Raw genomic sequence first — 27,406 nt, 5'->3', positions numbered from 1 at the left:
TGAGCAGGGAGGTTGCTAAACACCAAAACAAGATCCAACAAAAAGTGTGCCAAAGGAACGTCACCTGGAGGAAAAAAATCTCCCATGTTTTCACAGGAAGCAACATGGTCAAACAAGACCATGACATATCCTGGTGGCTGACACTGACAGAGAAGCTAAAAGGCTCTATAAATGCTTCCAAGACAGTGCCTTTGGAGACTTAATTGACCTTGTTAGATAACAAGAGGTTGATTTTATTTAATATAGGTCTCACCATAACTTGGTTTTAAACACCCAATAGAAAAGTATAACTGAAGATAATATTTGAGTTCAACAAAAGTTTTGTTTTTTAGCCAATATTGTTTTAAAAAATTATTAGATTTTTAATCCTTTTACAGCCCCAATTAAGAGAAATGCTTATTATAGACAGCTAAGCCAGTCAAACACACTATAGATCCTCACAATATATAGGGACAAGCCATTTTTGGGTGTGCTCACTTTTCCTAAAAACACCCTCACATAAAACAAAAGAAAGGGAGATATGTTGGGAGAAAAGCTACATAATTTTAGGGAAAAACCATTTGATTAGGCCTAGTTCTCCTGCCTACAGGCCAGCTATGGCATTTCAACACATGATTCCATTTTGGCCTCTGGTCACAACTGAGACCTCAAGGACTCCATGATGCTGTGATGCTCCAGGGCAAGACCACACTTGCGGGAGACATCCTGGGAGGAGCCAAATCTTCATCTGCATAGCTCCTCATTGATCTAGGGATTCCGCCACTCCCCAGTCATCTGTTACATTTGTTTCTCCTTGTAATGAATAAAAGGGGTGGCAAGCTCAGGGGCTTTTGTCTTTGCTGCCCAGAGCAGCACTGATCAGGCCCAAAACTCAAAAAAAAAAAAGAAAAAAGGCTTTGTAATTTCTCAACCAATGTTAATCATTGTAACATTTTCACGTACAACTTTATGAATTTATTTCTATACATACATATATATGAATGAATATTTCAAAACTAAGATCACACTGTGAATACTCTTTTGCAATGTTTTTATTCAGCTCATTATATTTGTGGATCTCTTTTCATGTCAATCAATGTTGAATCCGGTGGTCCTCAAACTTGAGCGTGCATCAAAATCATATGATGAACTCGATTAAGCCCGAATTGTTGGTCTCTGCCCACTGAGTCTCTCAGTCAGTACTTCCAGGATGAGTCTGAGAATTTGCATTTTAGTCATTGTTTTTATGGTGAACCCAGGGTCTTGCACATGTTAGGTGAGCACTCTGCCACTGAGCTACATCCTCAGCCCAAGAAATTGCATTTTAAATAAGGTGACATTGATGCTGCTGGTCTGGGGGTCCTACTTTGAGAACCCTGCTGTACACTATCAAATTAATGGTTGCTGAATACTTCATCATATGAATGAATGTATTTAGTTAGACATTCCTACTCTATTTGCATATTTAGGTTGTATCAAATACAAATCATTTTCTTTAAAGAGCCTTGTAACTAAACCTGCATTTTGTTATATGAAATGTAAGTTAGTTTCCTTACACTGAGAGCCAAGGAAGTTGAAAAGCAGAAGGGAAGGGGACAAAAGGGGAAGGGAAGAAAAGGGAAGGGGAAGGAATGAAAAGGGAGGGGAAGAGAAGAGATGGAAGAGGAGAGGGGCAGGAGAAAATCAAATCATTGCTTTCTCCATTCACGGATTAACAAATTCTTTAGGGTTTGATGATACTCAGGGTTGGCTATGATGTGGGGAACATGCATTCTCACATTGCCAATATCAATCAACATTTACAAAGCAGATATTATTACACCTACAAGACTATTGCTACAATTCTGTGATATGTTTTGAAATGTCTTCCAGTATATGTGAAGATCTTCACTCAAGCATGGTCTGTCATAGGGAAAAACTGAAAACAACCCAGTGTCCTTTGACTGAAGAGACTCTAAATAAACAATAATTCACCCGTACTATGTAGCCCTTAAAAGCAATGATGCATAGCACTGATATCAAAATGCTACAGGTTTATTAATATGTGAAAAGACCAAGCTGCAGGACACTTTGTAAAATGTAACATTTTGTAGCAATAAGCATAGGAATATATGTTTCCATAGAAGTATATACAGAAAGGGTTTTTCAAGAAAACTCCTGGAATTGTTCGCTGTCATCTTTTTCAGGTGAGGAGATGAAAGACAATAAATATGGACATGGGAATTCAAGGACAAAAATCACTAATGTTCACTGTAGTAAGAGGAAGGGAAAACTTCTTGGTTATTGGGAAATATATTTGAGGCAAATATTAAAGAATGAACCAGATTTCAAAATCTCTCAATATGCTCAAGAACATGGTTTCTTTTTCTTTTTCCTTTGCTGTTTGCGGGGAGAGGTGATGCTGAGGCGTGAACTCAGTTTCTCTTGGAGCCTAGGCAAATGTTCTGTTGCTGAGCTACATCTCCAGCCCTGGTTCCTTTTTTTAACCATCTATTAATTTTTTTTCTAGGGTCCACGAGTATATTCATTGAGAATTTATTTGTAAAGAGTGCAAAATGGAAACAACCCAAATGTAGAATGGATAGATGGTTGGAATTAAAAAACAAAACTGGGCTGGGGATTTAGCTCAGTGGTTTTGCTGCCAGCTGCACAAGCGCAAGGACCGGAGTTCGATTCCCGGTACCAAACCAAACAAAACAAAACAAAACAAAATACTACTGCCATGGAAACAACATGGAGAGATCTTTCAGATACATGTTGAGCAAAAGAAGCTACATACAGGAATTCATAGTTATTACATGTTTCAGAAGAGGCAAAAACAAACTTGTCATAGCTGTCAATATGGAGACCATCAGGTGGAGAGATCATGGACTGGGCAGGGAATGAGGGAAACTTAGGGATGGTACAGCATTTCAGTAAAGGAGAAACCAACACTTTCAGACTAACTAGACTTATGTAAATTTAATATTAATTATTTTCCAATTATAAAACTTATATATGATTCCTTTTTTTTTTGGTACCAGGGATCAAACTCAGGACCCTGAGCTTGCAAGGCAGACAGCAGAAGCACTGAGCTAAATTTCTAAGCTGGGAGCTTGGAACAAAAGCCTAGAAGGACGGAATCATTCTTGTCTTCATCTACCCCCCAGACATTTTTTAAACTTACCTACCACTCTGAACACTGGAGCAGACACATAGCTCAGGGTGGATTCTTTCCCAGGATGTTTCTGCAGAAGCTGAAGGGGAAGAGTCTCTTCTCATTTGACACCAGCTATATACTACTGTGACTTGCAAGTGCCCCGAGGCCACGTTCCAGCCAAGCAGGAACCCGAGGGCCTAGTATTTCCAGGAAAGCCTCAGGAGCTGCAGAGCTCCATCTATGTCCCAATCAGTAGCCACTCCTCTATTCTCTCATGCATGAAGCCAGATCACCCTTGTGGTTTGGTTAAGGAACCAAAGTTTCATCATTTGCTGTTTGAGTTCATTCAGTTTGTGTTTCTCTCAACGTAAAAGAATCTGACAAATAGAGATGTATAGAAAAGCAAGACATGGGCACTGCCCTCAGAGAACTTAAAATCTATATAGAAAGATAGGAACAATTAAGAAAAAATTAATTAGAATATATTTAAGCATTACTTGGTGTGTACTGCACATATATTGTTCCTGTGCAGTGGCTAGGTATATTATGAAAGGTATAAAGAATGTGGGCAGTGAACAGTTGAATAGCTTTGAACAATACTCATGCATCACAAGACTCAAAAAATTTCAGTCCTCATTTGAAGCAATGCTTAATTCTGAAAAACTATGAGGTGGAAAGGAAAGAGTTTAGAGCAAGCCATGGGATGAAATTTGTATGTTATCTTCTTTATCTGAAAATAACACTGCCTCTAAATGCCTAGACAATTTGTAAAGGTAACTCTCAACCTGACAAGGCCAGAGGTAGGATAACTTCCAGGATCATAATTCAGCAGCTCAATCTTATTCTGAGTGGCCTGAGTTTAGTCTCTCCTCTTCGTTATGTTGGGTCCCATGATGACTGCAGTTATTCCAGCCATCATATACAGGAAACATCAAATCCAGTGATTCTATCTTTGCCAATATCCTCTTAGGAGTTTAATATCTTTTCTGGAACATCCAATGCCTAGCAGAACGGCTCTCCTGTCTCACTGGCCAGAACTAAGTCGCATGCAGACTCCCAAACAGAACACTGATAAAAGGAGTGACTATATCTTCATTTTCTGAAATTAATTAGGATTTGTACTTAAAACATGAGAGAGGATTGCCTTCCTCTGAAGTTTGGAAAAGGCATGTGGGGTTGGGGGTAGTATGTACTCAAAATAGTGGGGTACTGCAAGCAAGAAAGAGGGGAGATGGAAGGTAAGTTGGCAATTGATAACATCAGAAGGGGTGATGTTTGTTATTACAAAATACCTCTAAGCCTTGGTTTTCTGGTCTATAAAATGAAATTCAAAATCAGGTTTGTAAGAAATTAGTGGAAGAGAAATTTCCTTAGCATGTAGTAAGTGCTCAACAAAGAGCCATTGATTTTCCTCTTTTTCCATTCAAACACTTGCTCAACTACCTTTTTTGGAAAACCTACTATGCATCAGAACCTGAGCCAGATATCAATGATGTGATAGTGAACAGGATAAAAATAATCTCTGATCTTTAAATTCTGCAACAGAGATGTAATACACAATAATCGACACTGAATAATTGAAATAGCAGTCATGGTAGTGCTGAAAAAAAGTAGAAAGAAATGTCATATTTAAGGAAACTTTTGAGACTCCCTTTTCAAATTAGAGCAAGAAAGAAAAGGATAGCATTTAATTTCTGCTTACTATCAAATACAGAGAAAAACATTCATCATATACTGTAATCTTTGCCCTTTTAGGATTCATTGGCCTTTTCAAAAACTAAAAGACTATTTTGCTTGTGCTTTCTTTTTTGTCTTAATTTACCAGGTATAACTTAATTTTAGTAGACTTCAATCTCATTAGATAATTTTTAAAATATTATTTTTGATTGACATATCATAATTATATATATTTATAATATGTTGTGTGATTCTTCCATATATGTATAGAGAGTTTTTGTTAAACCTGTTTATCTTTGGTTAAAAGAACAAGGCATAAAAATGACTTCAATGAACCTCAACAACTGTGGGTGCATAAAAAGGCATAGGCATAACTTTAAAAGATTTTTTGGGTAGAGCAGAAGAGTAAACCTGAATGTACCTGGGCTGGTTTCTTTGAAAAATGTTTTAATTTTTCCACTGTCAAAAATTTCAAAGACACACACTACTTCATATTCACAAATTATGTGATTCAGAGTTTCCTCAAGTTGGCTATGCATTGCAATGCTTTAGGGATCATATTAAAAATAGATACCATCTATCTTCATTATTCATGGATTCCATTTTGGTGAATTTGCCTACACGCCGAGATTTATTTGTAACCTCCAAATCAATACTTTTCAGTATCTTCATGGTCGCTCAGGAAAACATACAGGAAGTCAAAACAACCTAAATCACTCACAGTGTACATTCTAAGCTGCGGTCTAGCTGTTCCCTGTTGGTTTAGCTTTCCTACTGTAAACAAGTACTCTTTTCAATCTACTTCGTTTGGAATATTTTGCATTTTATGTTTTCACTGGTTCTTTGGCTGTTTAAGAGGGGCTCCCAGCACAAGCGCTGAAGTGCTGTCCAGCGATCCCATCTGCAGGAAGGCTGTGATGTGCCTTCCAGAAAGAAAAAATCTAAGGAAGCTTTGTCCAGGCCTGACTTAAGGAAATGGGAATTCAATGATAATGAGACAACAATCCTGCACATCCAAAAAAGGAGGAAAAAAACTACTGGTCTGAGTCCAAGACTGTTCCTGCAAAACCCTAAATTAATATCTTTAGAGCATTGCGGACCTGTGGAAATGATGGAAGAGCAGTTAGCTTGGAGGATTCATGAGACGGTGACACATTTAGGAAAAGCTTAGCAGACAGCTTTACTGGGAAGCTGAAAACCTGAGAAATTGGCTCAGGCTCACAGATGTTGAAAAGCAGTAAGACATGAAAAGTGTTACCTTTGCAGGCCAGGAAGGTTCTGTAGGTCTCGAAGGTGTGAAACAATTTTCTGAATGTACTATGCAGGAAAAGGGTTATAGGGAAGAGTGAAAAACATGGCTGGCTTGTTTCGTAAGGAAGTTGGCAAATAAACCTAGAGAATGGAAATGGCGTTTCAGTTGATGAAATGTGACCAGTGGTTCTCAGGAACTTAACCTTGCATTTCCTCTTGTAGCAATAGTTTAGTATTTGCTAATTCAGTGACTGCTGTGATTTTAGAGAACATAATCACCATGAAGAGCAAGAATTGACCATACTCACTTTGCCCTCATAGATTGTGAAACGTAAGGTAGGGCCCAGGTATCTATTGTTTTTTCATATCCCCTTCATTTGATTCTGAAGCAGGTTAGTCTGTGAGAATTTAAATATCTTGTTTCTACGTGTTTCCAAAAGCCTATACATCTTCAATAGGTATCATTTCTTCCCCTCACCCCTTGGGGTGTTAATAGGATCTAAGGATCCACTGCTTCGACAGTCTCATGTCAGAAACACGTGGTCCACCAGGATAAAGCTACTACCTATAGTCAGTGATTTCTCACACCCTAGACGTTCTCTTCAGTATGAGATAGGCACTGCCATGAGAATGAGATTTGTTTTCCATAGATCAAGGATGATTTTTAAGGAGCGATTTTTCCCTCCAGGGGACAGTGGGCAATGTTTAGAGGCATCCTGGGTTGTCACAAATCAGGAGGGGGTGTGCTAAGGGCAGCTAGTGAGTAGAGGACAGGGATGTTGCCAAATATCCTACAATCCACAGTCTAGCCCCTACCTCTCAAAATAAGGACTTAGCTGGCCCAAAACGTCAACGGTGTCCAAGCTGAGGAGAACATGCTTACGTGGATGTAATGATCCCAGTTATGCAATTTCTCATTTTTAGATTCTGTACTAAAGCCAAGTGTTACTGTCACATAACTTACTTGTACAAAATTGTGACTCTATCTGCAGCCCACATACCATATGATAGTTATGAAGAAAGATTCGGGGAAACCTTTTCTCACAGGTATGTTGTTCATTTTTTAAGCCAAGAAGGCATGTGGCTTTTAAAATCAAGCTTGTGCCTGCACATTGCCCCTAGCTTTATGATCTGTCTATTTCCTTGTTTGCACTTCATACAAGGTGGAGTCGAATGTCGTGGAGTACAGTGTCATAGGAGACAGGTGCACCCTGACCATCATGGTGGAGTTTCTATAAACTTGGGGAAAATGCAACCAGCAAACCAAAAACATGATAAAAAGGAACCTCAACCTACCAGAGACCCAATCTGTCACCTCATGTGGGTTTGGTCCTGCTCTCCAGTTACTTCAGTCACAGCTTGGGCAATGAGGAAAGGACACTGGGTTTCTACAGATCAGATTTCCTGAACAGAAATATTTATGGGCAGAAAAACAAAATGACCAAACATTTTAATTCAAGGTTGGCACTTAGGTTTCAATAAGGTTTTGTTTCCCTGAAAGAATAAAGACTGAGTTTAGCTAAAAAGTTAGAAGGTGAAAAGTAACTTTATATTTTTTCCATCTCTTGTTATAATTTCTATTTGAGAAAAAACTGAAATGACTTTTTTCCTCAAGAGTATTTAATGAAAATTCAACAAATAAGTTGGCTTCATTAATTTACCAGGTATTTAATAAGCACTTGCTATATACAATGCTTTGTACTAGGCCTGGAAATACAAAAATGAAGAGGGCATAATCTTTGTTCCAATGAGCAATATTAGTAATTAATTTAACATTTTAATGCTTTTCTTTTTTCTTCTTCTTTTTTAATACTAGGGACTGAAACCAGGGTCTTCACACAGAGCTACATCCTTACCCTATCACCCCTTTTAAAAATTTTTATTTTGAGACAGTGTCTCAGTGTATTGTTAAATTGCCCAAGTTGGGTTGGGCTTGAACTTGTCATTCTCCTGTCTCAGCTTCCCAGAGTGCTGGGATTATAGCCATGTACCACCATGCCTGGTTTGATATGGATTTTTCTATTAAAAAAATGTAGACACAGTCTGGGAGAATATGTTTGCACAATGCTTATCTGATAAAGTATTATTATCTAAAGTATACAAACTATGTTTAAAACCTCACAATAAGAAAATTAACAACCTGATTTTTAAAATGGCAAAAACCAAAGATGATATATAAATGAGAAGCATATGAAAAGATGTTGTACATACATCATTAGAGAATTTTCAAATTAAAATGAGACCACTATACATCTATGAGAATGGACAAAATCCAGAACACTGACATCACAAAATGCCAGTGAGTATATGGAGTAACAGAAACTGGTGGGAATGCAAAATGTACCTGCACTTTGGAAAAAGTTTGGTAGTTTTTTACTAAACTAAACAAACTTTTACTCTACAATCCAGCAATCATGCTCCTTGGTGCTTACCAAAATGAGCTAATAGTGGATGTTCACACAAAAACCTACACAAAGTATGTTTATAGTTTTATTCACAATTGCCAAAACTTGGAAGCAACCAAGATGTCTTCAAGTAGGTAAATGAAAAAATAAACTGCAAAGGGCTGAGGGAATAGCTCAGTAGCAGAGCATTTACCTAGCATATATGAGGTCCTAGGTTTAATTCCCAGGACCAGAGAGAAAAAACCAAAAAACAATCCCCACTCCTTACATCCACACAAGGGAGTATTAAGTGCTAAAAAGAAATGGATTCTCCAGACGTGAAAAGACTTGGAGAAAACTTGAATGTATATTATTAAGTGAAAGAAGCCAGTCCGAAAAGGCTGTACTATATGATTCCAACTATATGTAATTCTGGAAAAAGCAAAACTATGAAGATAGTAAGAAGACCAATAATTACCAGGGGTCAGGAATGAGAGAGGGATGAATAGGTGAGGCACAGGGGAGTTTTAGGGCAGTGAAACCACAACCAGTCCCAGACTAAAGAAGGTTTACTTAATGATTTCCCAACATTACTATGACATGAAAGCAGTATACATTCAGTAGAAACTCCTCCTCAATTTTTATATTCCTGGGCTAGTGATACTCTTGTGATTCTGGGCAGTGAGAGTGAGCCACAGCTCCCAGTCAGCCGCATGGTCAAACTACGTATTGGAGTGAACAACTTGGACTCTATAGTGTATTGTGTTGCTATGCTGTGCAGTTAGGTGTACTAAGTACATTTCTATGATATGTTGTGCAATACAAACTAGAGAGGTGAGGCAGAGACCAGATCATGGTGTACCATTTGAAGAAATCAGGACTTTTATCTTTTAGGCAACAAGGAATCATTGAAACCATTTACATAAGAGTGGGAAATTACCAAATTTTCATTTCTGATAGGTCACTCAGACAGTAGCGTGATGGTGTGTGACTTTGAAAGTAACTTGAACTGTGTGAGGTGCTTCCGCTTCCACATTTGTGGGATGTGGGCAAATGGGGCTGATACCATAGGATTATGGTGATGATCAAATGAGCTAATATTTATAAAATGCTCCCACCAGTAGTTGGCATATACATAGTAAGAACTAAATGTTTGTTGTTACTATTACCATTACTATCATTATTATTATCACTGTTTTGTTGTTGATTAGGTTAGAAGAGTGTGAGATCAAATGTATGGAATTGAGAAGCAGGGCTGTCTACACCCTCAGTACTGTCTTCATCAACGTCACTTTACTTTTCCACAAAACACTTGCCTGGAAGTTCAAATCTGCAAATAACTTAGTTTTTTACTCTAGAAACAACGTCAAAGACCCATAAATAGCATTAAGGACATGTTATATTCTAAGACTATCCAAACCTTTGCCTTAAAATTCTCACTTTGCTGCATCCTCACTGCGAAACTATCTGATCATACCATCATCCAAGATCTCACATTGTCAGCCTTCCCTTAACCAGAATTCAAAACCTTATAAACAGCTCAATCTGGCATTGCTCCTGTTGGATTGCTACCCAGACTTAAAATGGAGCCTCCATTGCTGCAGTGTGCAATAGACACTGCTTTGTCTTCTGGCCAGGTTGTTTTGGTGATATTTTCAGGAAGACAGAAGTCAAGAGCAGGCAACTCAGAAACTGGCAATAGCCCAAGTGAGAGATGATGAAGGATGAACTGTGCTCGATGACAGGAGAGCAGGATTTAAATAGAAGCACTGTGAAGGAGGAAGCTGGCTAACTGGGTGTGGGAGAGAGGGAACACTGAAGGCTGTAGCTTCAATACTTAAGTAGACTGGGAAAGTGCTTTCCTGCAAAGTTTGTTAGAGCTAATACAGTACATGCATTGACATGTTGTAATTGGACCCAGCTTTATTGGAGATATCCCTGTTTCTAACCATCAGCAGGCTCTGCCCACAAGGCCTCTCCAGAGGTAGGTGGCCTGGCTGCAAATAGTTTGGGTTAGGCTTCTCAGAGCCATAAGAGAATGCTCTCCTATGCCAGGCTTAGTTTCAATTCTCTCCTTAGTCAGAAACTTTCCTTGTCCATGTGGAGTCCAATATACCTAAGTACATCATCTGCATGTGACTGGGTGTAGTTGTCACCCCCGTTCTTTCTTGTTAACTGTGTATTGACCAATTTCTGAATTGCTAATGTCCCCCAAAATGAATTCTACTTTCAAAACACTGATGGAGATTATACTGAATATTATTGGGAACAGATAAAAGGACAGTAACCGACCTGTCCTAGTTTCCTGTGCCCTGACACCCAATATCCCAGGAACCTCCACAGTCCCAGGAAGACTAAGACTGCTGGTCACCTAAGATAGAACAGAAAGTTAAAATTACCTTTAAAATCTACCCCCTTGGGAAGTTTGTAGCAGTTAGTGCCTACACTAAGAAAAATGAGCTAGCTCCCTTTGGTTCTTTGGATATATCATAGGCCATCCTAGACTGTGTGTGTTCCAAGTTGCAATCCCAAGTTTCGTATTTGCCAAATCAAACTTTTTATGCTTTGAAAAAAACCCAGAAAGATCTCACATAAACAATCTAACTTTGCACCTCAAGGAACTAGAAAAGGAACAAACTGAGCCCAAAGTTAGAAGAAATGAGGAAATAAAAGTCAGAATAGAAATAAATGGAGACTAGAAAAACAATAGAAAAGATCATTGAAACCAAGAATTGGTTATTTTAAAACATAACATTAACAAACCTCAAGTGAAGCTAAGAAAAAAAGAGAAAAAATTCAAAGGCATAAAATCAGAAGTAAAAGAAGACACATTACAGTGGTAAGGAAGAGTAAAATATCTAGCCCTAAATATATTTCTTTGGCATATTTAGAGTTGGTTTATATTACAAACAGTAATACAGTTGGTTTACTGCTGATACCACAGAAACTCAAAGGTTTGTAAGAGACTAATATGAATAATTATACACTAACAAATTAATAACCTACAAGAAGTGGACAGATTCCAAGAAAGATATAAGCTACTCAAGACTGAATCATGAAAAGATCTAAAATCTGAAAAATCAGATAATCAAAAATCTTACAATAATGGAATCCAGGACCAGTTTCATAGGTGCTTACTACCAAAGAGTTAAGGAATCAATAACTAGTCTTCCTCAAGAAATTGAAGAGGAAACAATATTTCCAAACTAATTTTACGAGGACATAATAACCCTGATATTAAAACCAGCAAAAGACACTATAAGAAAAGAAATTACAGGTCAACATGCTGATGAAATGATGCAAAATACTTCAATAAAATAGTAGCAAATTGAATTCAGTAGTACCTTAGAAGAATTATTCACTGTGATCAAGAAGCATTTACCCCAGAAATGTAGGGGCAGTTCAACATAAGCAAATCAATAATTGTGAGACACTATAGTAAGAGATTAAAAAATAAAAATCAAAGGTTCATCTCAACAGTAGCAGAAGAACCACTGGACAAATTTCAACATCCTATGATTAAAAAAAAACTGTCAACAAATTATGTATAGAACGTATGTATCTCAACATAATAAGGGTGATAAGAAATCAACTGCTAACATATTCAATGGTATAAACTTAAAAGGTTTTCCTCTAAGATCAGTAACAAGACAAAAATGCCCACTCTTACCACTTCTACTCAGTATAGTATAGTACTGGAAGTCCTGGCCAGTGAAATTAGGTATATATAAAAAAAATAAATAGCCAATAGAAAAAAAAAATGTCTTTAATAAAATATCCTTAATAAAAGGTCTTGGGAAGATTGGATAGGCCATGTATATAAGAATGAAACTGGATTGCTATTTTATACAATATACAAAAACTTAAGTCAAAATGGATCAAAGACAAACATAACACTCAAAAACACAAAAATACTAAAAGAAAACATATAGGAAAATATCCTTGATATTGGTTTTGCTAATGATTATATATTAATATTTTATAATTAATTACATATTTTCTAACTAATATTAATGGATCATATTAGTATATATGATAGTATATTAATATATAATAATATATTATGAATTATAAAATCATACAAATTATAAATTAATAATATGATTCCCAAACTTCAGGTAACAAAAATAAACAAATGGTATTGCATCCAACTAAAAAAGTTTCTGCTTGAATGGGTCAAAGAGCAAGATCCAAAAATATGCTGCATACAAGAAACACACTTCATTCAACAAGAAACTCATAGATTGAAAGTTAAAGGGCGGAAAACAATACTCCATGCAACAGGAACATGACAAAAAGCAGGAGTAGCTATCCTCTTAGCAGATCAAGTGGATTTCAAACCAACACTGATTAAGAGAGACAAAGAAGGACACTACATCCTTGTAAAGGGAATAATCCAACAGGAAGAGATGACAATTATAAATATCTATGCACCAAACACTAGTGCGCCCAACTATATAAAACAAATGCTAACAGACATGAAAAATCATATAAGCACTAATACAATAGTAGTGGGGGACATCAATACCCCACTGTCACAAATAGATAGATCAACTAGACAAAAAATAAGTAATGAAACACTAGAACTCAATTGAACTCTTGAACAAATGAGCTTAACAGATGTTCACAGAGTGTTCCATGCCACAAAATCAGAATACACATTCTTTTCAGCTGTACACAGTTCATTCTCCAAAATAGATCACATACTCGCTCATAGGATATGTTTAAGTAAGTGCAAAGGAATTGAAGTTATTCTCTGTATATTATTAGACCATATTGCAATGAAATTGGAGATCCATAGCAAAAGAAACAGCAAAAATTTCATAAACACGTGGAAATTGAACAACACACTTCTGAATAACCAATGGGTCACAGAGGAAATTAAAGAAATCAGACAGTTCCTTCAATTAAATGACAATGACAATACAACATATCAGAATCTATGAGACACAATGAAAGCAGTCTTACAAGGGAAATTCATAGAAGTGAATACTCATATTAGGAAAACAGAGTGAGCCCAATTAAACAACCTGATGCTGAACCTCAAGCTTCTAGAAAAAGAAGAGCAGGACAGCCCCAAAGTTCATATAAGGGAGGAAATTATAAAGATCAGAGCAGAAATCAATGTAATGGAGACTAAGAGAATGATACAAAAAATCAATGAAGCCAAGAGTTGGTTCTTTGAAAGAATAAACAAAATGGACAAACCCTTAGCCAAACTTATCAGAAAAAGGAAAGAAAAGGCCCAAATCCATGCAATTAGGAGTGAAAAGGTTAAAATGACAACGGACCCAGCAGAAATCCAGAGGATTATCAATACCTACTTGGAGAACCTATATGCCAATAAGATGGAAAACACAGAAGAAATGGACAGATTCCTAGGTACATATGAATTACCAAAGGTGAACCAAGAAGACCTAAAAATTCTAAACAACCCAATATCAACCAATGAAATTGAAAATGTAATTAAAAACTTACCAACTAAGAAAAGCCCGGGTCCTGATGGCTTCGTGGCTCAATTATACAAAACATTTAGAGGGAAACTACTGCCACTATTGTTTAAACTCTTCAATGAAATTGAAAGGGAAGCAATACTCCCCAATTCATTCCTGGAATCAAGCACCACCTTGACCCTCAATGCAGAGAAAGACTCAACTGAAAAAGAGAACTATAGGTCAATCTCACTAATGAATACAGATGCAAAAATCCTTGCAAATAGAAAGCAGAAGAAGGCCAGGGATTTAGCTCAGTGGTTCCAGCGCCTGCCTCGCAAGCGCAAGGTCCCGAGTTCAATCCCCAGTACCAAAAAAAAAAAAAAAAAGAAAGCAGAAGATCATCAAGCAGATCCTATACCTTGACCAAGTGCAATTCATCCCAGGGATGCAGGGATGGGTCAACATATGCAAATCAATCAACGTAATACACTATATCAATAGAGCCAAGGACAAAAACCATATGACCATCTCAATAGATGCAGAAAAGGCATTTGACAAAATCCAGCATGCATTTATGATAAAAACCCTACAAAAAATTGAAATACATGGTCTCTACCTCAATCTGATAAAAGCCATCTATGAAAAACCAACAGCCAATATCATACTAAGTGGTCAAAAACTGAAATCCTTCACACTAAAATCAGGAACAAGACAAGGATGTCCACTATCACCACTGCTGTTCAATATAGTTTTGGAAACATTAGCCACAGCAATTAGACAAGAGAAAGAAATAAAAGGAATAAAGATAAGAAAAGAAGAAGTCAAATTGTCATTTTTTGCAGATGACATGATACTCTATATAGAAGACCCCAAGAACTCCACCAAAAGTCTTCTAGATTTAATAACCAAATTCAGTCAAGTAGCTGGTTACAAGGTCAACACACAAAAATCAATAGCTTTCCTCTACATGAACAACAGACTCACTGAGAGAGAAATAGGGCAAATAATTCCTTTCACAATAGCATCCAAAAAATTGAAATACCTAGGAATCAACCTAACAAGAGAAATCAAAGACCCCTTCTATGAAAACTATAGCACTCTGAAAAGAGAGATTTAAGAGGATATTAGAAAATGGAAAGACATCCCTTGCTCCTGGGTAGGAAGAATCAACATAGTGAAAATGGCTATACTTCCAAAATTGCTATATAGATTCAATGTAATCCCAATTGAAATCCCAGCAGCATACTTCATGGACTTTGAGAAAACAATCCAAAAATTCATTTGGAACAAGAAGAGACCCAGAATAGCAAAAGCAATTCTAAGTAAGAGAGATGTGGCAGGGGGTATTACAATCCCCAACTTGAAACTATACTACAAAGCTACTGTAATAAAAACAGTATGGTACTGGCAAAGAAACAGACCTGAGGATCAGTGGAATAGATTAGAAGATGCAGAAAAAACTCCAGACACATTCAGCCACCTCATCTTTGACAAAGGAGCCAAACACTCTCACTGGAGGAAAGATAGCCTCTTTAATAAATGGTGCTGGAAAAATTGGGTTTCAACTTGCCAAAGATTAAAACTAGACCTACATCTCTCACCATGCATTAAACTAAAATTGAGATCAATTAAAGATCTAAATATTAAAACAGAAATTCTGAACTGGCTAGAAAAGAGGTTAGGTAGAACTCTTGAAGACACTGGTGTAGGAAAAGACTTTATGAAACAAATCTCAGTTGCCTATGAACTAGCACAAACAATCAGCAAGTGCGATCTCTTCTTACTGAAAAGGTTCTGCACAGCAAGAGAAATCAGCAGCAGTGTGAAGAGACAACCCACAATGTGGGAAAAATTTTCACCAGTGGTCTCTCAGACAAAGGCCTACTATCTCGAATCTATAAAGAACTTAAAAAAAATATGACCTCCCAAATTTAAAGACCCAATCCAAAAATGGGATCTGAAATGAACAGACATTTCTCAGACAAAGAAGTAGAAATAGCAAATAAATATATGAAAAAATGTTCATCACTGGTCATTCGAGAGATGCAAATGAAAACAAGGCTGAGATTCCACCTCACCCCAGAAAGACTGGCTGCTATCATGAAATCAACCAATAACAGATGCTGGCAGGGCTGTGGGGAAAGAGGAACCCTGCTCCACTGCTGGTAGGAGTGTAGACTGGTGCAACCACTGTGGAAATCAGTATGGAGATACCTCAAAGAACTAGGACTGGAAGTCCCATTTGACCCAGCTCTTCCTCTGCTGGGGATCTTCCCCAAAGAATTAAAAGAATCATACCACAGTGATATATGTGCATCAATCCTTTTTTCTTTTTTTCTTTTTTTTTTTGGTACCAGAGATCGAACTCGGCACCTTGCACTTGCAAACCAGGCGGCAGAACCATTGAGCTAAGTCCTTGGCCCTGTGCACCCATCTTCATAGCAGCACTGTTTGTAATAGGTAAAACTTGGAAGCAGCCCAAATGCCCATTAGCTAGAGACTGGATAAAGAAAATGTGGGTTTTTAAAAATATATAATGTAGTACTACTTAGCCATAAAAAATGAGAAATTAGAGACATTTATAGATAAATGGATGCACATTGAGGTGATACTCTTAAGTGAAATAAATAGGACACACATATGCAAATACCGAATAGTTTCTCTAGTGTGAGAAACTGAAAGTGTAAATAAGGATTAAAAGGTATAATAGATATTGTGAAATAGGAAGAAAAGGTGTAGGGGAAGGGGAAGTGGGAGGGGTAGGGGAAAGGAAAGATGGGAATGGAATTAATATGAGAAAATGGAAAAATGGAAACAAAGTCTGTGTAACTAGGGAGGGATGGAGGGGTTGAAGGGAGGGCAGGGGAATGGGGAAAAATAAGAACCAAGAGAGATTATGTAAAGGTGCAAATTTCCAATGATGAATGTCATTATATTGTATACCTAAAATGTACCAATAAAATAAAATTTTAAAAAAAGTTTCTGCTTAGCAAAGGAAACCGTCAACAAAATGAAAAGGGAACCTACAGAATGGGAGAAAACATTGCAAACCATATATCCAGTAGGGGACTAATATCCAAAGTACATAATGAGTTCATAAAATTTAACAGCAAAAAACATTTTTTGAATGGGCAAAGGACTTGAATAGATGTTTTTCTAAAGGTTATACAAATGATCAGCATATATATATGAGAGGGTTTAACATCACTATTGTTGAGGAAATGGAAACCAAACCACATGATCACCTCATACTTGCTAGAATGGCTTATATGGTGAGTATTGGTGAGGATGTGGGGAAAGGGGAACCCTTGTGCATTGGTGGATGTTGTGGTGTAGATCTTGAATGTTTCCCAAAACGCTCATGAGCTCAAAGTGGGGGTTTTGGAAGGCGACTGAATCATGAGAGTGCCATAGGTATCAGTGGATTCATACACTAATGAGTTCTTCAGCTAAGTGTGCTGTTGTGAGGTGGAGCCTGATTAGAGGACGGTCACTGGTGGCATGACCTGGAAGAATATATCTCCCTTCCCAGTTCCTCCACTATCTCTCTGCTTCCTAGCTGCCATAATGTAAGCAGCTTTTCTCTGCTGGACCCAGGTACCATGCCCTTCCTGCATTAGAGCCAGCCAGCTACAGGCTCAATCTTCCTCCAAAACCATGAGGCAAAATAAACCTCTTCTCCTTCAATTTGTGAGTGTCTCAGCAATGAGAAAATGAGTAAAACAAAAGGAATGGAAATTGATATAGCCATCATGGTGATATGTGGACATACAAATAATCTAAATAAGGAAATTAAACTAAATAAGGGAAATACTATAACTCCCAATCTGTTAGATATCTGAAACACCAAATTTATGTTCTCTAAAATTGAAGAATAAATTCTAGGAACAATGGAGGGAAAGACAGCTCCTGCCTGAGAGAGACAGGAGAGAACTCCCAGAAAAGTGGGTTGTCCATCCACCTCACTTCTCAAGAATGTTTTTATTCTAGATAGATGAGCTAGGTAGAAATATTATAGGCAGTCAGATGAGGTGAGTCCTCAAGAAGGTCAGGACAAAGGTGAAACACACCACAGTGGTGATGGGAGTCACATGGGCTGAAAACCAGACCTCAAGATAAAGACTAGATGATCCAACCTACATGCTTCTTCGAAGAACAAACACTGGGCCTAATGAAGTCTAGATAGCCATCAGCCACACCCATGGGTGACCAGAGACCTCTGGACCCACCACTTCCTAGAAGCAGATATCTTTGTTCTTTCCATCCACGCTTGTTATGTGACTTGTTTCCTAATTGGACCACTGTTACCTAAGTGAGTATACTTGTAACTTTATTGGATGATCATGGCTATGGCCCACACTGTACCCAAATGGGTTTTACCCTATAAAACTCCTCTGTAAAGTGGCATCCCTGGCTACACACTTGGGACCCCTCCTGCCCCTCAGGAGCTTTCCTATCAATAAATATCTTCCTACTCTTAACCTCCTTTGTTCCTAAAATTCATTCTTTGATTTTTAGATAACAAAAACTCAGCATATCATACAGCTAACAGGTTGGGAGATATCATATTTCATATTTCATCTCTGGTAGTATTTCCTGTGACATTTTGAGCAAAGTCATGAGGTGAAGCAGGTTCAAGGTGGACAAAACTACAGTTAACTAGTAAGGTTCAATGGAAAATCACAAGGTTGATAAGAGGTGGAAAAAAAACTATGATCAATCAATAAGATTACAAGTATTATCACTTAGATATTATTGATTAAATGGGGATCAAATGGGGAAACAAGTCACATAGGAAGCATGTATGGAATAAGTAAGGATTTTCCAGAAAGGAAATGGGCTAGGGAGATTTTGGCCCCCACTTAAGGTGATTGATGTCTATTTAAAATATTAATCACTGCAATTCATCCTTAGAGGAAGTATGTGGGTACAGTAATTTCTCTCTTTTTTAATGTTGACCTTCAGTAAATGTTTTGTCTTTTACATTGACTCAGGCCTGGCCCTGTCTAACTGCCCACTATATATCTTATTAACTTAGCTGTCTACAGTAATGGTGAACAGTATGGAGGTTCCTTACCAAACTGAAAATAGAACTACTTTATGATCTAGCAAACTCAATTAATGAGCATATATCTAAAAGAACAGATGTCATGGTCTCAAACAAATATCTGCACTTCCAAGTTCATGGCAGCATTATTTACAATAGCCAAGATATAGAATCAACATATCCATCTACACATGAATGGATAGATAAAATGTACATAAAATGTAAATTTGTGTGTGCACATGCAATAACATTCAGCCATAAAAAAGAAGGAACACTTGCCATTTGCAACAATATAGAGGAACTTAGAGCACATTATGCTAATGGAAATAAACTAGGCCCAGAAAGATAACCACTGAATGATCTCATCTACATGAACCCTAGCGAAGTGAGACTCAAACACACAGAAGAAGTTGGCAGCTAGGGCCTGAGGGGTGGGGTGGGAGAAATGGAGGTGGCCAAAAAGGTATACACATTTTCAGTTACAAGTTCTGGAGAAGAAATGTACAGCATAACTGTAGTTAGTGATGCATTGTGTACTTGGAATTGGCTGTGAAAGATTTTAAGTGTTCCCATCACACACAAATAATGACATGAGGTGGTAGCTATGCCAATGAGCTTGATTGTGTTAATCATTTCACAGTGTATACATATATTAAAATGTTATGCCCTTTAATTATATGCAGTTTTGTCCATCATACCTCAGTAACATGGACAGTGGGTAAATCGCCCCCTTTTCCCTCTAGTTTTCCTCCAGAGGCTGCAGGCCCGCTCACCTCCCAACCCCAAACAGTCCTCTCTGGACTTTCTAGCTGGCTCCTCTTCCCCTCACATTCTTCTTTGGCAAATCCCATCAATTTGCATCATTCACTTAGCAACACAAAAACCAGCCAAACAGGGCTCAGTCAAACGAAAATCACCTAAGATTCTTCACCTGTCTGGGGACACTATTCTACAACTAGACAATATATGGAAACAGAGATTGAGAGCTGACACTTGCGTGTACGTTATGCCAAACTTCAGCCGCCTGTACTTCTCTGTGCTCACTAAGCATCCAGACAGACAGGACTTCCTGGAACTATTCCTCCAAGCTTCTTGCCCCTCCCCTTTCTTCTCCTGCTTTTTCTTCAGCCTAAACCCTAAAAAAGTATTGGGATTTCTGACTGTCCTCTCCCCCACCAGTCTTCATTGGGTTGGTTTTCACAAGGCTTTCTCTCCTGTCTCCACACACTCTTTTGGAGATGCTTTTAAAAACTCATGGATGATTTTTGTTTTCACTCCTTTCTCAATGCATCTGCTGTTTGAAAACAGAAGAGCCAGGTGGTGTAGCTCAGGAGTAGAGTTCCATGTGCAAGCACCTCTCCCCTCCAAGTCAGAGATGCATGCCTTTCTTTGACTGCTTTTTAAATTGGCCAACAGTAGCCTAAGGAGGTTGTGGAATGAAAGGAAGTGATACCTGCAAAGTGACCAGAACATGCAATAAGTAAGCTGGACTGAGGTGGGAGGCTCTCGCGTTCAAGGCCAGCCTGGACCATTTAGTGACTTAGCAAGATCCTGCCTTAAAATAAACTAAACAAGCAAACGGTTTTAAAAATAAAAAGGCCTGGGAATATAGCTCAGTGAGAAGGCAGTGGGTTCAATCTCCAGTACTGGGGAGGAAAAAAGAAAAGAAAAAAAGCTCTGTAAATGCCAGTTCTGGTCATGATTCATTCAGTGGGACTTTAAGGAACATCCTTAAAAGGACCTTCTTACTTGAGTAGAGGGCCAGGGAATCTTTTTCCAGAAAAAACATTTCCTTTGAATAAAGTTAAGTAAGGGAATTCTAACTGGGCCAGGAAGAATTTGCTAATGAGTCTAATAACCAAGAAGGTTGATTATAAATACCCAATAAGATGTAAGCTAGTGGTGCCCATGTTCTGCAGAATTTTTTAAGTGTTTTTTTAAAAAAATTAGTTTCTGTTCCTTGGCAAATCTTAAAGGTCACTGAGCCTTCACAAGAAATGCACAAAATTCTTGTTAAACAAGATCTTCCTCCTGCACCACAATTGCTCATCCAACTTACTCCCACGGAGGGATGTCCAGATAGATGCTCTGGGAGAATTTTCAGGGCCTCCACTGAAGGCAAACATCTGTTTTCCACAGGCATGCAGCTCAAAGAACAAGATAATCCTTACCTAACAACCAATAAAATTAATATGTATCTCATATAAGAAAATAAAATTCCATAAGGAGCTAGAAGCAAAACTGGTACCCAACTAAGAACCAGGTTGTCAGTGGCCTACAGAATTGGTCATTCTTGTGGCTACTGCTGCAAAAAGTTCTCTCCACCTGAGATGCACCATGATGGTGTTTTACAGAGTTACCCAGAGCATAGGACCCTGAAACACACCAAACATTAAAGTATAAATTTAAGACATTCCTGTGGGTAAAAGAGGAGAAGTGGCAGGGACCCTCCCTCCCCCAAATGAAGGCTGGAGAGATGAGAAACAAGTTTCTCTAAGGCAAACTGTATGTAGAAAAAAATCCAAATACATATTTGGAAAGCAACACTTTTTTTTTTTTTTGTAGCGGGGATCAAACTTGGGACCTTGCACTTGGGAGGCAGGCAGTGGGACCACTGAGCTAAATCCCCAGGCCTGGAAAGCAACACTTTTATGGAGCTGAAGGGACTCAAAATATTTATCAAGATGTAATTTCAGGGGAATTCTGAATTCTTTCTATTCAATACCTTTGTTTCTCTTTTATAATTAAGATCACAGTGTATCTAGTCTTGTTTCTTAACATACTCTCCAAGTACTGAGGGTGAATATTTTGAAAACACTGCTAATTTGGTATATAAAATTAAATTATTTTAATTTGGTTTTGATTAAATTAACATTTATCTGATTTAAGAAGGTGAAATTCCATATATATATACACACATATATATATACATATTTTTTTTTTTTTTAAGGAGTTAAGAGGCAAAATTGCTACCAATCAAAGCACCTCGGTATCTTGAAGTCAGATTGACAGTGGCTTACAGGAGGGGTTAAATTCTTCCGGCTACTGCTAAAGACTGTTCTCCCACCTGAGATGTACACTGTGGGTATTTTGCAGGCTTACCTGTGACTTTTTACACCCTTTACTCATTTTTCTCTCAGCATCTGAATCCTTTCAAAACTGTGGGGACCTTGTGGGAGAGTGACTGGCAAAGGGTGCAAGGTTTTCTGGAGGCCGAAGAGCTTCTAAAATTGACTGTGGTAATAGTCACCCTAAAAGCCATTGAGGTGTTCAAGTGAGTGAGTGTGTGCTATGTCAATTTGGAGACATTTGGAGCAGGCCCTCAGTGTTTGGGCTGGAGTTTCCCTTTTGTCTCAGCTGTGCCTCTCCCATTTAGACCCAGTGAGGGATAGATCCTATTGGTCTTTGCAGCCCATTGAGTGACTGTCTGGAGAACTACAGTTCTGTCAACAGACACAGGCTGCAGTGTCTTCCGTCCTAGAAGGCAATGCTGGCAGCTCAAGGTCAAGCTTCGAAGTTCCTTGGTTCAAAGTTCAAAGCTGCATAATGTATGCTAAGTTTTCTCTTTGCCACACCTTCTTCCTCTCAGACATCTGTGCCTTCATAATCTTATTTTTATTACTATTATCTTTGAGTGTGGTAGCTAAGGAAAAAAAGGAATAATTGGTGCAGACAAGGCATTGCTTTCTAAATGGCTTATTTTAATGGCGATAAAACAGCTTCTAACTGAATCAGCCTATGTTCAAATGGGTAAAATCAACGGGAACTATGTTTGCCATGAAATAGTGTTGCATTTATTTTGTATTTAACATAACGAGAAGTGATTATTTTTCTGAGCAACTGAAAAAGTCAAGTTCAATTAACCCTCCAAATCAAACATGGCCTTTTCCTACCCAAATCACAAGAAAAAAGTCTATTTATGTCATTTCCCTTAAGTAAAATGTACTTGATGAATGACACAAATGCATGTTTAGGAAGGATAATAGTCCACATTTTCAACACTGCCTGGCTGTTCACCATGGTCTGGGAGGAACCTAGGTAATTAATTGCCTGGAAAATTATTTTCTTTTGTTAACTCTTATCCTTAATAAATAATACATAAATCATGACTCGCTGATTAACTGCCATCCTTCCATCATACAATTTCAGTTCATGAATAAGAAATTCTAATTTTATTTGTGAATATGAATCCTAAAAATTCCCTATAAAAGTCCTTGACCGTACAAAGAATGTCAGTGTTTAGTACCTAACATATATAAATTTAAGTAATTTGTATATATCCTCAGAGAACATGAGTTTTGTTTCTCCTGAGCACACCACTGGCTTTGATTTCACCCACTCTTGTTATAAGGCCCTTTGAGTCCCAACACCAGACCCTGTATATGCCTGCAGCAGGGATGAGCGTGAGGGCAACATCAGACCCATTTCCACAGGTGTCTTTTGAGAAAGAAGAGGTGTCACAGCTACCTAAAAGACGGGATTCACAGTTTTAACGTAGGGTTTAGGGAACTGGATTTGAAAATCCTATTTTTGTATCTATGCTGGGAAAAAAGCCTCAAAAGCTGCCAACTTAAATGCAAATCAGATGCAGTCACACTATAACAATTTTGAGCTGAATAACTTTGTATAGTTGTAATTTTTTAAATGTTAAATTTTTCAATTTTTCTAAATTCAAAATTATATACAACTCAAAGTCAATGAGCCCAATGGTTAGCAACTGGTAACTCCAGGTAAGAATGTGTTTGGGTTTGTAGATGGTGTGCAGAGGTGTGTTCACTGTATTACTGTTTTTTTGCAAATTTTCAAAATAAAAAATGAAAAAACTGTTATGTCATATGCACAAAGTACATGTTATCAAACAGCACTGATTTCAGGGAGAAAAAAATCTCTATCACAGAGATTAGAGGTAGAAACTTAGAGGTAAATTTAGAGGTAAAAAACATAGAGGTAAAAACTTTTCTATTAAAGGAAAAATGGGAGAACTATTGAACAGGCACTAAAAGGAAACTTTGTTTTAAAAGCCAGTGGCCAGACCACAATGCAGGCACTGCCCTCACCAACCTCACCTGGAGTTTGCCAAGACATTTTCCTGCGGCTCATCACTGGCTTCCTCACTCATCACACAAAACAGTTTATCCCACCTTTACGAACGACAGTAAAGGTTTTTAAAAAGACATCTCTCAAGAAGATGGAAATTGTTTCTAACTTTGAGAAATAAAAATACTTTCTCAATTGAAGCCTTAATACTGTTTGATATGAATTTCTCATGGGCTGCTTAAGTTGGCTGGATTTTTAAAATAAAGTTTCACAGGTTTGATTCCTGTTTAAAGTCGAATGCTAAAAGACAAGGCTTCATCATTCCTATTAGATCTTTGGCTGGACAGTATGGACCTAGCAAAATAATAAGAAATTTTTGTAACCTTCATTTACTTTGAGATGGAAGTCAGCACTATACTAACCCCAAATCTTCTGTCTTTGGATGAAAATGCAGAGAATAAGAACCATACAGAGTGAATAATATCAACAGTGGAAGAACCCGTCTGAAACAAAGTCCCCTGACAGGAAGAAATTTACAATAGGCTAAGGAACAACCAATGGGCAGACAAGGTGAGAGCCAGGTCCTTTCAAACAAAGGTACTCTCATCACTAGGCAGCACCCCCATTGGTGGCTGGACACCAGGGCCCCACTGAGTAGAAGTATTAATTTCTGGGGACACTGCCAACTGCTAGTCGTAAAAAAAACTTCTCATGAGCCTCAGCAGCGGTCACCCCAGACCTGCCTCACCCTTTCTAAGTTCTCTGTATGAATTACTGGCCGCTGGCTCACCTCAGAGAACCAAGACAGTGAAAGAGGGGCCTAAAGAAGTGAATTGTTATACAACTTGATAGCAAGGTCTGAGAGGTGAAGGGAAAGGATATAGAAAGTAATATCTGAAAAAATTGAGTGCTACTCTTTGTAGAAACAACAACAAAAAAGGTAACTTGAGGTGGGCCTAGTGGCCCATGTAATCCCTACTTTGGGAGAGCCAAGTGGGGGGATTATAAATTTAAACCCAGACTGGGCAATTGAACAAGATCCTTTCTCAAAATACAAAATTTTAAAAGGGGCTCTGGGGACGTAATTCAGTCTTCACAGCTCAAACAATCCTCCCGCCTCAGCCTCTTGAGTAGCTGGAACTACAGGTACAAGCCACTGCACCCAGATGATTCTTTGCATCTTTAATATCCAAAGATGATTCATATAAATCAACTAGGCTAGAAACTGTCAATTCTTTTGCTTTTGAAAACATACATGCATTGTTATAAGCAAAAATAAGAGAGAATACATGTTAAATAACACTAAGTTCCCTGAGATGATATACAGCCATACTAACACAATGACACAGCAGAAGGTATTTACAAGAGTCATTTAGAATAAAATCAAATATATGAGAAAAATAACACCCTTATGATGGTTTGTTGCTATAAATTTATTCAGATCATGAAAACTGTTGTATTTTAAATTCTCAAAATAATTTTGGCACAAGTCAAAACTTCTCACTATGTTAAATCCCTGAGCTTTGTAACAGTCCCTGAGGCTGATTTCCACATGGTCTTCTTCTCCAGCCAGCCTGTTCCCTCTCTCCCCAATATCTTGCTACCTCCCTTGGGCTCTCAGTCACCTTAACTGCTTCCTCCCACTGACCATGGATGAACATTTATCATTGACACCTCTCTAACTGATTGTGCCCTGCAGAAATCATGAAGTCTTGAGTCCTCACCCCAGAGAGGACTCCGTAAAGTTCTGATGCTTCCTGCAGGGCCAAGGAGACAGTCAGGGGTACCATTTGTGCATCCTTGTCACTCCTTGGATTACCTGCAGTGGTCAGCGTTCTAACATCTCCAGGGCTTTATGCCTCAGATGCTCATCCAAACACTGGATGGCAAAGACATCGACATCAACATCGAACTTATTGGCAAAAAAGTGGTGTTTGCGTAACATCGAGGTTAAGTCACCAGCTCCAAAAACACACACGCTGCGCACATGGACACCATCACAGGGTGGATAGGGTGCGCCCTTGTTAACATCACCTTCAAAGTATTGCCACTTGACAAACCTGGCAACAGCCTGCATGTCAGACAGGTCATACTTGTGGCTCAAGGGTAGAGAGCCCGGGGCCTCGGGGATCCTTTGGATGGTGGCCCAGAGATACTCATCTGGGCTGTACGTGTCTTTCGCCCACTCCATGAACTTCTGGATGTCTTCATTTTCTAGCACGTAGCCCACATACTCCCTACTGACCACAAAATAGGCACTGCCTGAGAAAAGAGGTGTTTTGAGAGGAGGCTGTGTTTTGGGGTTCCTGGTGTCCATTAGCCTTCCATCGATGATTTCATAATGTTTTTTCCACCTTTCTGCTTTATGAGATGGCATCTTCTCTGTTTCCAGGTTGTTTTCACCCATGAACGACTTGAGCTTCCTGACAATTTCCAGGTTGGTTTTAATAGGAAAATCCATCCCACAAAGATTGATCAAGTACTTCCACTCTGTGCTCCTTCTGTAGAGGTCCTTCATGCAGTTGAGGTCAGCCTGAACTCGACTCCACGAAGCATAGACCACACTCTCCAGCTGACTGGCCACAAAGACATTCCTGAAACAGGATGCAATGCCCTTCACTGCAGCTATAAAAGAGTCCTCTGATTTTCTGTCCACATGGATGCAGTAGAAATTCTGAGGCATATAAATGGCCCTTAGGAGCCTGTCAAGCATTTCAATTTTATGATGAACCACTATGGAATATGCAATTGGGAAGCCTGCCTCCTCTTTACCAAGGGGTTCCATGATGTATTTGCGCATCTTGATGAAAGAGGTACAGTCACTGGTCATGTTGATATAGTCAGATGGTGTCCACCGAGGGCGTTTTCTAAATTTTGCTGTTAGCATTTCAAGCTTCACCTTCTGGATTTCATCTGCATCACCCTGTAAAATTTTGGTGCAATTAATATTATTACTAAGATTTTCTCCATCAAGTTCCAAGTGTCTGAGGCTTACAAATTCAAGCTTCTGATGAATTCTTAAGACAGTGAATGTAACTAGGGATAAAACAAGAACCATAAAGTAGTATTTAGTGGGATAAGAAAAAAGTCTCCTTCGTAACAAATTCCTCAGCATTTCAAATGATAATCAGAAACTCTTCCTCATTAAAGGCAATCTTCTAGACTGCAAACCCCAATGATTTTCCCTCCAGTCTTTCTTCTGTCAGAGCCTGAAGAGTTGCCAGTCTGGATTTGTCAGATGTAAAAAGGCATCTTGAAAGGCAGAATGGCTCTGAAAGAAAAAGAAAAATTATATATATATGTAAATACAATCTTTCACAGTAGATTGTCAGCCTCAAGATCTGTCTTTTTTGCTATGAGGCCAGATAACAAAAACAAAGTGGATTAATCAGGGGAAAGGAGGTAGGTAGTTTTACAGGAAACTCTAGTATTAAAGCCATAGTTGGAGATCAGGAGA

At 38.3% G+C, this 27,406-nt stretch overlaps 1 protein-coding gene across 4 annotated transcripts in view; it reads right to left on the bottom strand.

The window, feature by feature from the left end:
• Positions 1–21,782: 21,782 nt before the first annotated feature.
• The window catches only part of Gcnt1 (glucosaminyl (N-acetyl) transferase 1), a 43,725-nt gene continuing 38,101 nt past the window's right edge, over positions 21,783–27,406 (bottom strand). For 3 of the 4 annotated variants that reach the window (XM_021242741.2, XM_087184124.1, XM_087184123.1), the window contains one exon: positions 21,790–27,220. In XM_021242741.2, coding sequence (XP_021098400.1) covers positions 25,778–27,064 — 1,287 coding nt within the window. In that variant the 5' untranslated portion in view covers positions 27,065–27,220 and the 3' untranslated portion in view covers positions 21,790–25,777. Of the gene's footprint in view, positions 27,221–27,406 lie in introns of all 4 variants that reach the window. The other variant, XM_004862533.4, reaches the window with a different exon arrangement.

This window comes from Heterocephalus glaber, unplaced genomic scaffold, assembly GCF_053883595.1.
Source record: "Heterocephalus glaber isolate CG9 unplaced genomic scaffold, H.glaber_assembly_v1.0 deba00001481, whole genome shotgun sequence".
NCBI lineage: Eukaryota > Metazoa > Chordata > Mammalia > Rodentia > Bathyergidae > Heterocephalus > Heterocephalus glaber.
Note: the sequence above shows the minus strand (reverse complement) of the source record. Positions and strands in the feature narration are given on the sequence as shown.